This window comes from Salmo trutta, chromosome 4 (assembly GCF_901001165.1).
Source record: "Salmo trutta chromosome 4, fSalTru1.1, whole genome shotgun sequence".
Classification (NCBI taxonomy): domain Eukaryota; kingdom Metazoa; phylum Chordata; class Actinopteri; order Salmoniformes; family Salmonidae; genus Salmo; species Salmo trutta.
In genome coordinates, this window is record NC_042960.1 from 73,003,673 (window position 1) to 73,021,808 (window position 18,136).

General features: G+C 42.1%; 1 protein-coding gene across 4 annotated transcripts in view; it reads right to left on the bottom strand.

The window, feature by feature from the left end:
• cfap161 (cilia and flagella associated protein 161) overlaps positions 1-16,189 on the bottom strand; it is a 31,135-nt gene extending 14,946 nt beyond the window's left edge. Inside the window, exons 1-5 of one of the 4 annotated variants that reach the window (XM_029752009.1) lie at positions 15,801-16,087; positions 12,753-12,842; positions 12,369-12,504; positions 5,345-5,420; positions 5,115-5,196 (exon numbers count right to left, since the gene is read on the bottom strand). In XM_029752009.1, the coding sequence (XP_029607869.1) occupies positions 5,115-5,196; positions 5,345-5,420; positions 12,369-12,504; positions 12,753-12,842; positions 15,801-15,872 (456 nt within the window). In that variant the 5' untranslated portion in view covers positions 15,873-16,087. Of the gene's footprint in view, positions 1-5,114; positions 5,197-5,344; positions 5,421-12,368; positions 12,505-12,752; positions 12,843-15,800 lie in introns of all 4 variants that reach the window. The other 3 variants (XM_029752010.1, XM_029752011.1, XM_029752012.1) reach the window with 3 other exon arrangements.
• Positions 16,190-18,136: the final 1,947 nt, after the last annotated feature.

Here is an 18,136-nt window from a genome sequence, read left to right on the forward strand (position 1 = left end):
CGGAAACATGACCGAATACAAACAGTGTAGCTATTCCCTCCGCAAGGCAATCAAACAAGCTAAGCATCAGTATAGAGACAAAGTAAAGTCGTAATTCAATGGCTCAGACACGAGAGGTATGTGGCAGGGTCTACAGTCAATCATGGACTACAAAAGGAAAACCAGCCCCGTCGCGGACCACGATGTCTTGCTCCCAGACAAACTAAACTTCTTTGCTCGCTTTGAGGACAACACAGTGCCACTGACACGGCCCGCTACCAAAACCTGCGGCCTCTCCTTCACTGCAGCCAACGTAAGTAAAACATTTAAACGTGTTAACCCTCGCAAGGCTGCCGGCCCAGACAGCATCCCCAGCCGCGTCCTCAGAGCATGCGCAGACCAGCTGGCTGGTGTGTTTACGGACATATTCAATCAATCCTTATCCCAGTCTGCTGTTCCCACATGCTTCAAGAGGGCCACCATTGTTCCTGTTCCCAAGAAAGCAAAGGTAACTGAGCTAAATGACTATCACCCTGTAGCACTCACTTCCGTCATCATGAAGTGCTTTGAGAGACTAGTCAAGGACCATATCACCTCCACCCTACCTGACCCACTCCAATTTGCTTACCGCCCCAATAGGTCCACAGACGACGCAATTGCAATCACACTGCACACTGCCCTAACCCATCTGGACAAGAGGAATACCTATGTAAGAATGCTGTTCATCGACTACAGCTCAGCATTTAACACCATAGTACCCCCCAAACTCGTCCTAGTTCGAGACCCTGGGTCTCGACCCCGCCCTGTGCAACTGGGTCCTGGACTTCCTGACGGGCCGCCCACAGGTGGTAAGGGTAGGTAACAACATCTCCACCCCGCTGATCCTCAACACTGGGGCCCCACAAGGGTGCGTTCTCAGCCCTCTCCTGTACTCCCTGTTCACCTATGACTGCGTGGCCATGCACGCCTCCAACTCAATCATTAAGTTTGCAGACGACACTACAGTGGTAGGCTTGATTACCAACAACAACGAGATGGCCTACAGGAAGGAGGTGAGGGCCCTCGGAGTGTGGTGTCAGGAAAATAACCTCACACTCAATGTCAACAAAACAAAGGAGAGGATTGTGGACTTCAGGAAACAGCAGAGGGAGCAGCCCCCTATCCACATCGACGGGACAGGAGTGGAGAATGTGGAAAGTTTTAAGTTCCTCGGCGTACACATCACAGACAAACTGAAATGGTCCACCCACACAGACAGCGTGGTGAAGAAGGTGCAGCAGCCCTCTTCAACCTCAGGAGGCTGAAGAAATTCAGCTTGTCACCAAAAACACTCACAAACTTTTACAGATGCACAATCGAGAGCATCCTGTCGGGCTGTATCACCGCCTGGTACAGCAACTAGAAGTCGACCAATTATGATTTTTCAACGCCGATACCGATGCCGATTATTGGAGGCCCAAAAACCCGCTACCGATTAATCAGCCGATTTTTTTTCTACTTATTTGTAATAATGACAATTATGACAATACTGAATGAACACTTATTTTAACTTAATATAATACATCAATAAAATCAATTTAGCCTCAAATGAATAATGAAACATGTTCAACTTGGTTTAAATAATGCAAAAACAAAGTGTTGGAGAAGAAAGTAAAAGTGCAATATGTGCCATGTAAAAAAGCTAACGTTTAAGTTCCTTGCTCAGAACATGAGAACATATGAAAGCTGGTGGTTCCTTTTAACATGAGTCTTCAATATTCCCAGGTAAGATGTTTTAGGTTGTAGTTATTATAGGAATTATAGGACTATTTCTCTCTATACGATTTGCATTTCATATACCTTTGACTATTGGATGTTCTTATAGGCACTTTAGTATTGCCAGTGTAACAGTATAGCTTCCGTCCCTCTCCTCGCTCCTACCTGGGCTTGAACCAGGAACACATCGACAACAGCCACCCTCGAAGCAGCGTTACCCATGTAGAGCAAGGGGAAACAACTACTCCAAGTCTCAGAGCGAGTGACGTTTGAAAAGCTATTAGCGCGCACCCCGCTAACTAGCTAGCCATTTCACATCGGTTACACCAGCCTAATCTTGGGAGTTGACAGGATTGAAGTCATAAACAGCGCAATGCATTGCAAAGGGCTGCTGGCAAAACGCACGAAAGTGCTATTTTGAATGAATGCTTACGATCCTGCTGCTGCCTACCATCGCTCAGTCAGACTGCTCTATCAAATCATAGACTTAATTATAACATAATAACACACAGAAATACGAGCCTTAGGTCATTAATATGGTCGAATCCGGAAACTATCATCTCGAAAACAAAACGTTATTCCTGTTACAGTACGAGCCAGGCGGCCCAAACTGTTGCATATACCCTGACTGCGTGCAATGAACGCAAAATGACACAATTTCACCTGGTTAATATTGCCTGCTAACCTGGATTTCTTTTAGCTAAATATGCAGTTTTAAAAATATATACTTCTGTGTATTGATTTTAAGAAAGGCATTAATGTTAATGGTTAGGTAAAGTCGTGCAACGATTGTGCTTTTTTCGCAAATGCGCTTTTGTTAAATCATCCCCCGTTTGGCGAAGTTGGCTGTCTTTGTTAGGAAGAAATAATCTTCACACAGTTTGCAACGAGCCAGGCGGCCCAAACTGCTGCATATACCCTGACTATGTTGCAAGAGAAGTAACACATTTTCCCTAGTTAAAAGAAATTCATGTTAGCAGGCAATATTAACTAAATATGCAGGTTTAAAAATATATACTTGTGTATTGATTTTAAGAAAGGCATTGATGTTTATGGTTGGAGCAACGTGTACCTAAGCGATTATATGCAACGCAGGACAGGCTAGATAAACTAGTAATATAATCAACCATGTGTAGTTAACTAGTGATTATGATTGATTGATTGTTTTTTATAAGATAAGTTTAATGCTAGCTAGCAACTTACCTTGGCTTCTTACTGCATTCGCGTAACAGGCAGGCTCCTCATGGAGTGCAATGTAAAGCAGGTGGTTAGAGCGTTGGACTAGTTAACCGTAAATTTGCAAGATTGAATCCCTGAGCTGACAAGGTAAAAATCTGTCGTTCTGCCCCTGAACAAGGCAGTTAGCCCACTGTTCCCTGGTAGGCCGTCATTGAAAATAAGAATATGTTCTTAACTGACTTGCCTAGTTAAATAAAGGTCTAAAAATAAATCGGCAAATCGGCGTCCAAAAATACCGATTTCCGATTGGTATGAAAACTTGAAATCGGCCTTAATTAATCGGAAAACATGTGACTAAAATAAATGGAATAATGTGTCCCTGAACAAAGGGGGGTCAAAATCAAAAGTAACAGACAGCATCTGGTGTGGCCACCAGCTGCATTAAGTACTGCAGGGCATCTCCTCCTCATGGACTGCACCAGATTTGCCTGTTCTTGCTGTGAGATGTTACCCCACTCTTCCACCAAGGCACCTGCAAGTTCCCAGACATTTTGGGGGGAATGATCCTAGCCATCTAGCCATCACCCTCCGATCCAACAGGTCCCAGACGTGCTCAGTGGGATTGAGATCCGGGCTCTTTGCTGGCCATGGCAGAACACTGACATTCCTGTGTTGCAGGAAATCACACACAGAACAAGCAGTATGGCTGGTGGCATTGTCATGCTGGAGGGTGATGTCAGGATAGCCTGCAGGAAGGGTACCACATGAGGGAGGAGGATGTCTTCCCTGTAACGCACAGCATAGAGATTGCCTGCAATGACAACAAGCTCCGTCCGATGATGCTGTGACACACCGCCCCAGACCATGACGGACCCTCCACCTCCAAATCGATCCCGCTCCAGAGTACAGGCCTCGATGTAACGCTCATTCCTTCAACGATAAACGCGAATCTGACCACCACCCTTGGTGAGACAAAACCGCGACTCGTCAGTAAAGAGCACTTTTTGCCAGTCCTGTCTGGCCCAGCGACGGTGGGTTTGTGCCCATAGGCGACGTTGTTGCCAGTGATGTCTGGTGAGGACCTGCCTTACAACAGGCCTACAAGCCCTCAGTCCAGCCTCTCTCAGCCTATTGCGGACAGTCTGAGCACTGATGGAGGGATTGTGTGTTCCTGGTGTAACTCGGGGAGTTGTTGTTGCCATCCTGTACCTGTCCCGCAGGTGTGATGTTCGGATGTGCAGGTGTTGTTACATATGATCTGCCACTATGAGGAGGATCAGCTGTCCGTCCTGTCTCCCTGTAGCTCTGTCTTAGGCGTCTCCCAGTACGGACATTGCAATTTATTGCCCTGGCCACATCTGCAGTCCTCATGCCTCCTTGCAGCATGCCTAAGGCACGTTCACGCAGATGAGAAGGGATCCTGGGCATATTTCTTTTGGTGTTTTTCAGAGTCAGTAGAAAGGCCTCTTTAGCGTCCTAAGATTTCATAACTGTGACCTAAATTGCCTACCGTCTGTAAGCTGTTAGTGTCTTAATGACCGTTCCACAGGTGCTTGTTCATTAATTGTCTATGGTTCATTGAACAAGCATGGGAAACAGTGTTTAAACCCTTTACAATGAAGATCTGTGAAGTTATTTGGATTTTCACAAATTAGCTTTGACAGGGTCTTGAAAAAGGGACGTTTCATTTATTGCTGAGTTTATTATATTATAGAGGTCTAATATGTAGTTCTATGGGTTAGGGTTAAATGTATGTATTGTATTATAGAGGTCTAATATGTAGTTCTATGGGTTAGGGTTAAATGTATGTATTATAGAGGTCTAATATGTAGTTCTATGGGTTAGGGTTAAATGCATCTATTATAGAGGTCTAATATGTAGTTCTATGGGTTAGGTTAATGTATTATCTTATAGAGGTCTAATATGTAGTTCTATGGGTTAGGCTAAATCTATGTATTATATTATAGAGGTCTAATATGTAGTTCTATGGGTTAGGTTAAATCTATGTATTATATTATAGAGGTCTAATATGTATAGTGTCTGTCTGTCTGTCTGTCTGTCTGTCTGTCTGTCTGTCTGTCTGTCTGTCTGTCTGTCTGTCTGTCTGTCTGTCTGTCTGTCTGTCTGTCTGTCTGTCTGTGTGTCTGTGTGTGTGTCTGTGTGTGTGTCTGTGTGTCTGTGTGTGTGTGTCTGGAACTCACCCCTCCAGCAAAGCCACTAGTTGTTCTGAGGGCGAAACTCTGATTGTAGCGCAGAGGCTCTCCCTCTGCACTGCCATCCACACTGGACAAACACACCGCATGGTAAAAAACACCTACTCCACACCTATTCCTCTGTGTGTCTGTGTGTGTGTGTGCGTGTGTGTGCGTGTGCGTGTGTGTCTGTGTGTCTGTGTGTGTGCGTGTGTGCGTGTGTGCGTGTGTGTGTGTACCTGCTGATGATGAATGCATTGCGTGTGCATGGCTGCAGACTCCTCCCCCCACTGACTCCACAGGGAGCCTGAACGGCTAGAGAGACAAACAGGGTTTATATTATCACCATCACATCATCATAACCACCATCACTATCCCTATCAACATCACTATCCCTATCAACATCCCTATCATCACCATCATCATCATCACTATCCCTATCAACATCCCTATCATCACCATCAACATCACAATCCCTATCAACATCACTATCACTATCATCATCACTATCAACATCACCATCACTATCCCTATCAACATCACTATCACTATCAACATCACTATCACTATCAACGTCACTATCATCACCATCACTATCACTATCAACGTAACTATCATCACCATCACTATCCCTATCAACATCACTATCCCTATCAACATCACTATCATCACCATCACTATCCCTATCAACATCACTATCCCTATCAACATCACTATCAACGTCACTATCATCACCACTATCACTACCAACACCACTATCCCTATCAACACCACTATCCCTATCAACATCACTATCCCTATCAACATCACTATCCCTATCAACATCACTATGCCTATCAACACCACTATGCCTATCAACACCACTATCCCTATCAACACCACTATCCCTATCAACATCACTATCCCTATCAACATCACTATCCCTATCAACATCACTATCCCTATCAACATCACTATCATCACATCACTATCACCATCACTATCCCTATCAACATCACTATCCATATCACCATCACTATCAACATCACTATCCCTATCAACATAACTATCATCACCATCACTATCACTATCAACATCACTCCCCGATCAACATCACTATCCCTATCAACATCACTATCCCTATCAACATCACTATCACTATCAACATCACTATCATCACCATCACTATCCTTATCAACATAACTATCCCTATCAACATCACTATCCCTATTAACATCACTATCCCTATCACTATCAACATTACTATCCCTATCAACATCACTATCATCACCATCACTATCCTTATCAACATAACTATCCCTATCAACATCACTATCCCTATTAACATCACTATCCCTATCACTATCAACATTACTATCCCTATTGACATCACTATCCCTATTGACATCACTATCCCTATCAACATCACTATCATTACCATCACTATCCCTATCGACATCACTATCCCTATCAACATCACTATCCCTATCGACATCACTATCCCTATCGACATCACTATCCCTATCGACATCACTATCCCTATCGACATCACTATCCCTATCGACATCACTATCAACATCACTCTCCCTATCAACATCACTCTCCCTATCAACATCACTCTCCCTATCAACATCACTCTCCCTATCAACATCACCCTCCCTATCAACATCACTATCATCACCATTGCTACCATCATTATCATTTACATTTAAGTCATTTAGCAGACGCTCTTATCCAGAGCGACTTACATCACCATCACTATCAACATCACTATTCCTATCAACATCACTATCAACACCATCACTATCAACATCACTATCATCACTATCCCTATCAACATCACTATCAACATCACTATCAACGTCACTATCGTCACCATCACTATCCCTATCACTATCCCTATCAACATCACTATCATCACCATCACTATCACCATCACTATCCCTATCAACACCACTATCCCTATCAACATCACCATCCCTATCAACATCACCATCCCTATCAACATCACTATCACTAACAACATCACTATCATCATCATCACCATCACTATCCCTATCAACATCACTAACCCTATCAACATCACTATCATCACCATCACTATCCATATCGACATCACTATCCCTATCAACACCATCACTATCAACATCACTATCACTATCAACATCACTATCATCACCATCACTATTCCTAACACCATCACTATCAACATCACAAGCATCCCCATCACTATCCCTATCAACATTACTATCCATATCAACATCACTATCATCAACATCACTATCCCTATCCCTATCAACATCACTATCCCTATCAACATCACCATCCCTATCACCATCCCTATCCCTATCAACATAACAAGCATCCCCATCACTATCCCTATCAACATTACTATCCATATCAACATCACTATCATCAACATCACTATCCCTATCACCTTCACTATCCCTATCAACATCACTATCCCTATCAACATCACCATCCCTATCACCATCACCATCACCATCCCTATCAACGTCACTATCATCACCATCACTATCAACATCACTATCATCACCATCACTATCCCTATCAACATCCCTATCATCACCATCACTATCCCTATCAACATCACTATCCCTATCAACATCACAATCCCTATCGACATCACTATCTCTATCGACATCACTATCCCTATCAACACCACTATCCCTATCAACATCACCATCACTATCCCTATCAACATCACTATCATCACCATCACTATCCCTATCAACATCACTATCCCTATCAACATCACTATCAACGTCACTATCATCACCACTATCACTACCAACACCACTATCCCTATCAACACCACTATCCCTATCAACATCACTATCCCTATCAACATCACTATCCCTATCAACATCACTATGCCTATCAACACCACTATGCCTATCAACACCACTATCCCTATCAACACCACTATCCCTATCAACATCACTATCCCTATCAACATCACTATCCATATCAACATCACTATCCCTATCAACATCACTATCATCACATCACTATCACCATCACTATCCCTATCAACATCACTATCCATATCACCATCACTATCAACATCACTATCCCTATCAACATAACTATCATCACCATCACTATCACTATCAACATCACTCCCCGATCAACATCACTATCCCTATCAACATCACTATCCCTATCAACATCACTATCACTATCAACATCACTATCATCACCATCACTATCCTTATCAACATAACTATCCCTATCAACATCACTATCCCTATTAACATCACTATCCCTATCACTATCAACATTACTATCCCTATTGACATCACTATCCCTATTGACATCACTATCCCTATCAACATCACTATCATTACCATCACTATCCCTATCGACATCACTATCCCTATCAACATCACTATCCCTATCGACATCACTATCCCTATCGACATCACTATCCCTATCGACATCACTATCCCTATCGACATCACTATCCCTATCGACATCACTATCAACATCACTCTCCCTATCAACATCACTCTCCCTATCAACATCACTCTCCCTATCAACATCACTCTCCCTATCAACATCACCCTCCCTATCAACATCACTATCATCACCATTGCTACCATCATTATCATTTACATTTAAGTCATTTAGCAGACGCTCTTATCCAGAGCGACTTACATCACCATCACTATCAACATCACTATTCCTATCAACATCACTATCAACACCATCACTATCAACATCACTATCATCACTATCCCTATCAACATCACTATCAACGTCACTATCGTCACCATCACTATCCCTATCAACATCACTATCCCTATCAACATCACTATCATCACCATCACTATCACCATCACTATCCCTATCAACACCACTATCCCTATCAACATCACCATCCCTATCAACATCACCATCCCTATCAACATCACTATCACTAACAACATCACTATCATCATCATCACCATCACTATCCCTATCAACATCACTAACCCTATCAACATCACTATCATCACCATCACTATCCATATCGACATCACTATCCCTATCAACACCATCACTATCAACATCACTATCACTATCAACATCACTATCATCACCATCACTATTCCTAACACCATCACTATCAACATCACAAGCATCCCCATCACTATCCCTATCAACATTACTATCCATATCAACATCACTATCATCAACATCACTATCCCTATCCCTATCAACATCACTATCCCTATCAACATCACCATCCCTATCACCATCCCTATCCCTATCAACATAACAAGCATCCCCATCACTATCCCTATCAACATTACTATCCATATCAACATCACTATCATCAACATCACTATCCCTATCACCTTCACTATCCCTATCAACATCACTATCCCTATCAACATCACCATCCCTATCACCATCACCATCACCATCCCTATCAACGTCACTATCATCACCATCACTATCAACATCACTATCATCACCATCACTATCCCTATCAACATCCCTATCATCACCATCACTATCCCTATCAACATCACTATCCCTATCAACATCACAATCCCTATCGACATCAGTATCTCTATCGACATCACTATCCCTATCAACACCACTATCCCTATCAACATCACCATCACTATCCCTATCAACATCACTATCATCACCATCACTATCCCTATCAACATCACTATCCCTATCAACATCACTATCAACGTCACTATCACTATCATCACCATCACCATCACTATCAACACCATCACTATCACTATCATCACCATCACTATCAACATCACTATCACTATCAACGTCACTATCAACATCACTATCACTATCATCACCATCACTATCACTATCAACACCATCACTATCCCTATCAACATCACTATCTCTATCAACATCACTATCATCACCATCACTATCCCTATCAACATCACTATCCCTATCAACATCACTATCAACGTCACTATAATCACCATCACTATCAACATCACTATCACTATCAACATCACTATCATCACCATCCCTATCAACATCACTATCACTAGCAACATCACTATCACTATCAACATCACTATCATCACCATCACTATCACTATCAACGTCACTATCATCACCATCACTATCCCTATCAACATCACTATCCCTATCAACATCACTATGCCTATCAACACCACTATCCCTATCAACATCACTATCCCTATCAACATCACTATCACTATCAACACCCCTATCAACATCACTATCCTATCCCTATCAACATCACTATCCATATCAACATCACTATCCCTATCAACATCACTATCATCACCATCACTATCCATATCACCATCACTATCAACATCACTATCCCTATCAACATCACTATCATCACCATCACTATCACCATCACTATCCTTATCAACATCACTATCCATATCACTATCACTATCAACATCACTATCCCTATCAACATCACTATCCCTATCAACATCACTATCACTATCAACGTCACTATCATCACCATCACTATCATCACTATCCTTATCAACATCACTATCCCTATCATCATCACTATTCCTATTGACATCACTATCCCTATCAACATCACTATCCCTATCAACATCGCTATCCCTATCAACATCACTTTCCCTATCAACATCACTATCATCACCATCACTACCCCTATCAACATCACTATCCCTATTAACATCACTATCCCTATCAACATCACTATCCCTATCAACATCACTATCCCTATCAACATCACTATCACTATCAACATCACTATCACTATCAACATCACTATCACTATCAACATCACTATCGACATCACTATCCCTATCGACATCACTATCCCTATCGACATCACTCTCCCTATCGACATCACTCTCCCTATCGACATCACTCTCCCTATCAACATCACTCTCCCTATCAACATCACTCTCCCTATCAACATCACCCTCCCTATCAACAACACTATCAGCACCATTGCTACCATCATTATCATCACCATCACTATCAACATCACTATCCCTATCAACATCACTATCAACACCATCACTATCAACATCACTATCATCACTATCCCTATCAACATCACTATCCCTATCAACATCACTATCCCTATCACCATCAACATCACTATCATCACCATCACTATCACTATCAACGTCACTATCATCACCATCACTATCATCACCATCACTATCCCTATCAACATCACTATCAACATCACTATCAACATCACTATCAACACCATCACTATCCCTATCAACACCACTAACCCTATCAACATCACCATCCCTATCAACATCACCATCCCTATCAACATCACTATCATCAACATCACTATCATCACCATCACCATTCCTAACACCATCACTATCCCTATCAACATCACAAGCATCCCCATCACTATCCCTATCAACATTACTATCCATATCAACATCACTATCATCAACATCACTATCCCTATCACCTTCACTATCCCTATCAACATCACTATCCCTATCACCATCACCATCCCTATCACCATCCCTATCCCTATCAACATCACTATCACTATCAACATCACTATCCCTATCAACATCACTATCCCTATCAACACCACTATCCCTATCAACACCACTATCCCTATCAACATCACTATCCCTATCAACATCACTATCACTATCAACATCACTATCCCTATCATCACCACTATCCCTATCAACATCACTATCATCACCATCCCTATCCCTATCATCACCACTATCCCTATCAACATCACTATCATCCCCATCACTATCCCTATCAACATCACTATCCCTATCAACATCACTATCCCTATCAACACCACTATCATCACCATCACTATCCCTATCAACACCACTATCCCTATCAACACCACTATCACTATCAACACCACTATCATCATCATCACTATCCCTATCGACATCACTATCCCTATCATCACCGCTATCCTATCAACATCACTATCATCACCATCACTCTCCCTATCAACATCACCATCACTATCCCTATCAACATCACTATCCCTATCAACACCACTATCCCTATGAACATCACTATCATCACCATCACTATCCCTATCAACATCACTATCCCTATCAACATCACTATCCCTATCAACATCACTATCATCACCATCGCTACCATCATTATCATCACCATCATCATAATCACCACTATCATCATCATCATCGTTGGAACAGTATCCACATTGGTGACATGGAAAATCCTAAATATTACTTTTGACTTATTGACCGTCCCTCAGGGATAGAGTTATGGCACGCGTGTGTGTACCTGGACTAGGCCCTTCCCCCAGGTTGGTCAGGTCAGCATAGATGCTGACTGAGAAGCTGTTTTCTCCGCACACATTCACCAGCATCACCACATCACCAAAACACACTGCACCTCCCAGAGAAACAGACAGGCTAACCTACACACACACACACACACACACACACACACACACACACACACACACATTTGAGTTATTTATCAGAAACTCTTATCCAGAGTGATACAGTTAATGCATTCATCTAGGTGGCACAACTACATATCTCAGTAATAAGTACATGTGTCCTCAATAAAGTAGCTTTCAGCAATGTCAGCTAGTAGGAGAATACAAGTGGGGACGGGGGACGTGGGGGTATAAGACTGATGTCTTATTTAAGATACGCTGACCTGTTTGAGGATGTTTTGTTTGAGGAACCCAGTTTTCTGCACCATCAGCTCTCCCCTCTCCTTCCTTTCCAAGAAGTCCTTCAGTGTGTCCTGTGTGGAGAGACAGCTCAGTGTGTGTGTGTGTGTGGAGAGACAGCTCAGTGTGTGTGTGTGTGGAGAGACAGCTCAGTGTGTGTGTGTGTGTGGAGACAGCTCAGTGTGTGTGTGTGTGGAGAGACAGCTCAGTGTGTGTGTGTGTGGAGAGACAGCTCAGTGTGTGTGTGTGTGGAGAGACAGCTCAGTGTGTGTGTGTGTGGAGAGACAGCTCAGTGTGTGTGTGTGTGTGGAGAGACAGCTCAGTGTGTGTGTGTGTGTGGAGACAGCTCAGTGTGTGTGTGTGTGGAGAGACAGCTCAGTGTGTGTGTGTGTGGAGAGACAGCTCAGTGTGTGTGTGTGTGGAGAGACAGCTCAGTGTGTGTGTGTGTGGAGAGACAGCTCAGTGTGTGTGTGTGTGGAGAGACAGCTCAGTGTGTGTGTGTGTGTGTGGAGAGACAGCTCAGTGTGTGTGTGTGTGTGTGGAGAGACAGCTCAGTGTGTGTGTGTGTGGAGAGACAGCTCAGTGTGTGTGTGTGTGTGGAGAGACAGCTCAGTGTGTGTGTGTGTGGAGAGACAGCTCAGTGTGTGTGTGTGGAGAGACAGCTCAGTGTGTGTGTGTGGAGAGACAGCTCAGTGTGTGTGTGTGGAGAGACAGCTCAGTGTGTGTGTGTGGAGAGACAGCTCAGTGTGTGTGTGTGGAGAGACAGCTCAGTGTGTGTGTGGAGAGACAGCTCAGTGTGTGTGTGTGGAGAGACAGCTCAGTGTGTGTGTGGAGAGACAGCTCAGTGTGTGTGTGTGTGCGCGCCAAGGACAGAGACATCAGTTAAGTCCCCAAACAAAAATGATATTGTATAAAAACTAGATGGTAACTTTACAGGTAAAGTTGGTGGAGCTAGCTAAAGCTCTTTAAACGTTTGTTTGTGGTAGTGAAAGAAGTGTAAAAATGTCATTTTTAATTCCCATCGAAATTCATTAGATTTTGTCAGAATTTGTGGTCGGTAGTTATTTGGATACGGTCAGTAGTTAAATGTGTGGTCAGAAGTTGTGTGGTTGTGGTATGTAATTGTGTGGTTGTTGTCACTAGATATGGTAAGCAGTTGTGTGGTTGTGGTATGTAATTGTGTGGTTGTTGTCACTAGATATGGTAAGCAGTTGTGTGGTTGTGGTATGTAATTGTGTGGTTTTTGTCACTAGATATGGTCAGCAGTTGTGTGGTTGTGGTATGTAATTGTGTGGTTGTTGTCACTAGATATGGTAAGAAGTTGTGTGGTTGTGGTATGTAATTGTGTGGTTGTTGTCACTAGATATGGTAAGAAGTTGTGTGGTTGTGGTATGTAATTGTGTGGTTGTTGTCACTAGATATGGTAAGAAGTTGTGTGGTTGTGGTATGTAATTGTGTGGTTTTTGTCACTAGATATGGTAAGAAGTTGTGTGGTTGTGGTATGTAATTGTGTGGTTTTTGTCACTAGATATGGTAAGAAGTTGTGTGGTTGTGGTATGTAATTGTGTGGTTGTTGTCACTAGATATGGTAAGCAGTTGTGTGGTTGCTGTCAGATTGTGGTATGTGGTTGTGGTCAAAATGGCAGCTGTTGGGCAAAGTTTGAAAAACACGTGGTAATGCAGTTACAAAAACAACTGTACACTAACTTTCTGTGGTAGTGGTGAAAACGGACATTGTTTGCAAAAATGTTACAGAAAATGTTGTTGATTGGGTTACTTAAACTGCTGTAAATATTGATTTGAATGTTAAGTTTAGTCCAAACGCCAGATTTGAGTAGCAGAGAAGTATACGAAGCTGGTAAGCTTGAAATATTTTGTCTAAGTGGTTGCAAAGTGGGAATAATTAGCTGATTTGACATAAAACCTATAGCAGACACCATAAAACCAATAGCAGACACCATAAAACCTATAGTAGACACCATAAAACCATGAAACCTATAGCAGACACCGTAAAACCCCTAGCAGACACCATAAAACCAATAGTAGACACCATAAAACCAATAGCAGACACCATAAAACCAATAGCAGACACCATAAAACCATGAAACCTATAGCAGACACCGTAAAACCAATAGTAGACACCATAAAACCAATAGCAGACACCATAAAACCTATAGTAGACACCATAAAACCATGAAACCTATAGTAGACACCATAAAACCTATAGCACACACCATAAAACCTATAGCAGACACCATAAAACCTATAGCAGACACCATAAAACCTCTAGCAGACACCATAAAACCTCTAGCAGACACCATAAAACCTCTAGCAGACACCATAAAACCTCTAGCAGACACCATAAAACCTTTAGCAGACACCATAAAACCTATAGCAGACACCATAAAACCTATAGCAGACACCATAAAACCTATAGCAGACACCATAAAACCTCTAGCAGACACCATAAAACCTCTAGCAGACACCATAAAACCTATAGTAGACACCATAAAACCTATAGCAGACACCATAAAACCTATAATAGACACCATAAAACCTATAGCAGACACCATAAAACCTATAGCAGACACCATAAAACCCCTAGCAGACACCATAAAACCTATAGCAGACACCATAAAACCTATAGTAGACACCATAAAACCTATAGTAGACACCATAAAACCTATAGTAGACACCATAAAACCCCTAGCAGACACCATAAAACCCCTAGCAGACACCAATTGTGTGCTAAAGTTGTATTCAAGCAACTCGGTCCAAACCATTCCGCACGTTCTGAAGTTGGAATGGCGTTTCTAGCATAAACACTGTAGGAATAGGCGCCGGAATAATAATAACAAGAAGTAGTATGTCGAATATCTAGGCACCAACTAATATTGGTTTAACGCCAACTGTCACATTGACTTCGTCTGGGCCTAACGACACCCGTGCCAATATATCCTTCAAACACCGGCTTCTCGGGCTTAATTAGCTAGCCATGCCTGTGGTAACTGTGCTATTCTGGAGACACTCACCTCCTCCAATGTAACGTCCTCCCTCCAGTTTCCAACACGGACGTTTGGTCTGTATGTCCTAACGTGAGCCATGGTGCTGCAGATGCTTGTTATGTTTGTGTACTTATTGTAAGTTAGCTAGGTAACTAGCTGGTATTTATCCTGTAGCTAGCTAGCCAAGCTCTCCAACCAAAACAACTACACGAGCTTTGTTTAGCCGTCTCCACGGTAACTGTTCCACCGGAAGGCAGACTCATACAGGGAGATCTGGACCTGTAGCAACAGCGCTGTTTAGCCGTCTCCACGGTAACTGTTCCACCGGAAGGCAGACTCATACAGGGAGATCTGGACCTGTAGCAACAGCGCTGTTTGACTGGTCTATGCAGTGACTTTACACATTACATTTACAGTAAAAGAGACAAAAATACATCAAAAACACTCATTAAAATGGCAGTGTTCCCTCACCTCCCGTTTAGCAACATTTGGCAGACATGGAAGGTGTCAGGATGAACTATACTTGTTGTCTTTCACAGCAGTTGTCAGCAGTGTTGGGGAGTGTTGAACGTTAACGTTAATTCAACGAATAATACGACTACAAGTAAAAATCTTGGTAGTGTTACCAGTAGTTAATATATATTTTTCCATGTAGTGGTGTAGCTAACTACTGGAATAACCCACTACTTTTCTGTAAAAAGAAAGGAAAATATGGGTGAAGCAGGCAATAATTTCCTTTCTGTTTTGGCATCAGACCTTCCTTATTTCCACTTGAAACATACTTTTTGTGTATAGGCTGAATTACACATTCTGACTCCAGAGTGATCCATTCTTATAATTTGTAGTCTACGATATTTCATATTTAAATATGATACATTTTCACGAAGTAGTTTGTATATAGTGAACTGCTTTTTTAAAGTAACTTCAGTTAAGTAAACAATATTTTTCTTAAGGGTAGCTTTAGTTTAGCTACTTCTTCTAGTGTGACATAATTGGTAGTTTGGTAAACCATATTTTCAGAGTAGCTTCCCCAACACTGATTGTCAGTTGATATATTCTAAAGCCATACTGGACCTTGGTTGTTGACAAGAGAAAACTCATAGCAAAAATGTTTTTTATTTAATAGATTTTTTTTCTTATGAACAAAAGTAATGATTTTCATATTATCAAAATGTCACAGTTGTAATATAATAAATCTACAAGCATAGCTCTGTTATTACTGTTTACCTAAATACTTCATAGAGGGTCTACTGGGAGTAAATGGCACCCTATTCCCCTATATAGTGTAGTTATTTTGGCCAGAGCCTGATAGGGAGTAGGGTGCCATTTCAGATTGGCCCTGTGTCTACTGGGGGAGGGGAGCTGGCTCTGTCTGGTGTGGTCTTGTTTGGTCTGGTCCAGTTCAGCCCGGGTTGGTCCAGTTCCGTCTGGCAGTAACAATACAGTGTGAGCAGCAGCTGTGTCTTCTCACTGGCTGAGAGAGTTAGAACACTGGGACATTCTCAGTCTGAGGCCTTATAGGTCGTTATCAACAAAACGTCTCAATAAAGGTGCAGCGCGTTCGATTTGCCTGCTGAGGGGCAAGGAGACCCGCAGCTCCACTAAAACCATTGACAACTGTGTGCCGTTTGCAAGGGATTGTTAAGGGAATGTTAACTATTTGGTTGTAATATCTCATCTTGAAGAGCATAGTCAGAACTACACATTTTAGACTATTCCATGCAAAACAATTTAGCACATTTAGCTCTATCATCAGAGTTATACAGCAAGTAACTGCATGTTTTTAATGATCATTAAACATCAATTGATCATGTATTTTTAACTACGTCAGGGTAGCCTCACGATATCTCTCAATATTGACCACCATTAATTGGATATTTGAGTGATATAAAATAACTATGCCTGACCAGTATGAGTGGTTTAGGTTAATTTCCCATCCTTTCTGGGGTCTGGCTGTCAAAGCAGCAGAATGGCGCATATGCCATTGTAACGTTACTGTTAGCTGATAATGTTTACTATGCAAGCTACCGGTAGAAACTTGGTACAGTTGGCTAAACATGGTGGTAAGTAGACATAGTGTACTTTTTTCTCCAACCAACATAGGCCTACCTAGCAAAGTTAGCTAACATTATCCCCTTTTCAACATTGTTTTTAAGAGTGTTTAATCCCAATTGCTGCTGACAGACATGATATTGATGGACCACGTCAAATTGGCTAGCTAGCTAACAACAGATCACGGCAATACGGCTAGTTAACAAGCTAACTTTCAGGGGACAAACTAGATGGCTATATCCAAATATTGTTTGATTTGCTTGCCATCTATAGTGGTGATGACAGTAGTCCGACTGACAATGGAAAACTCT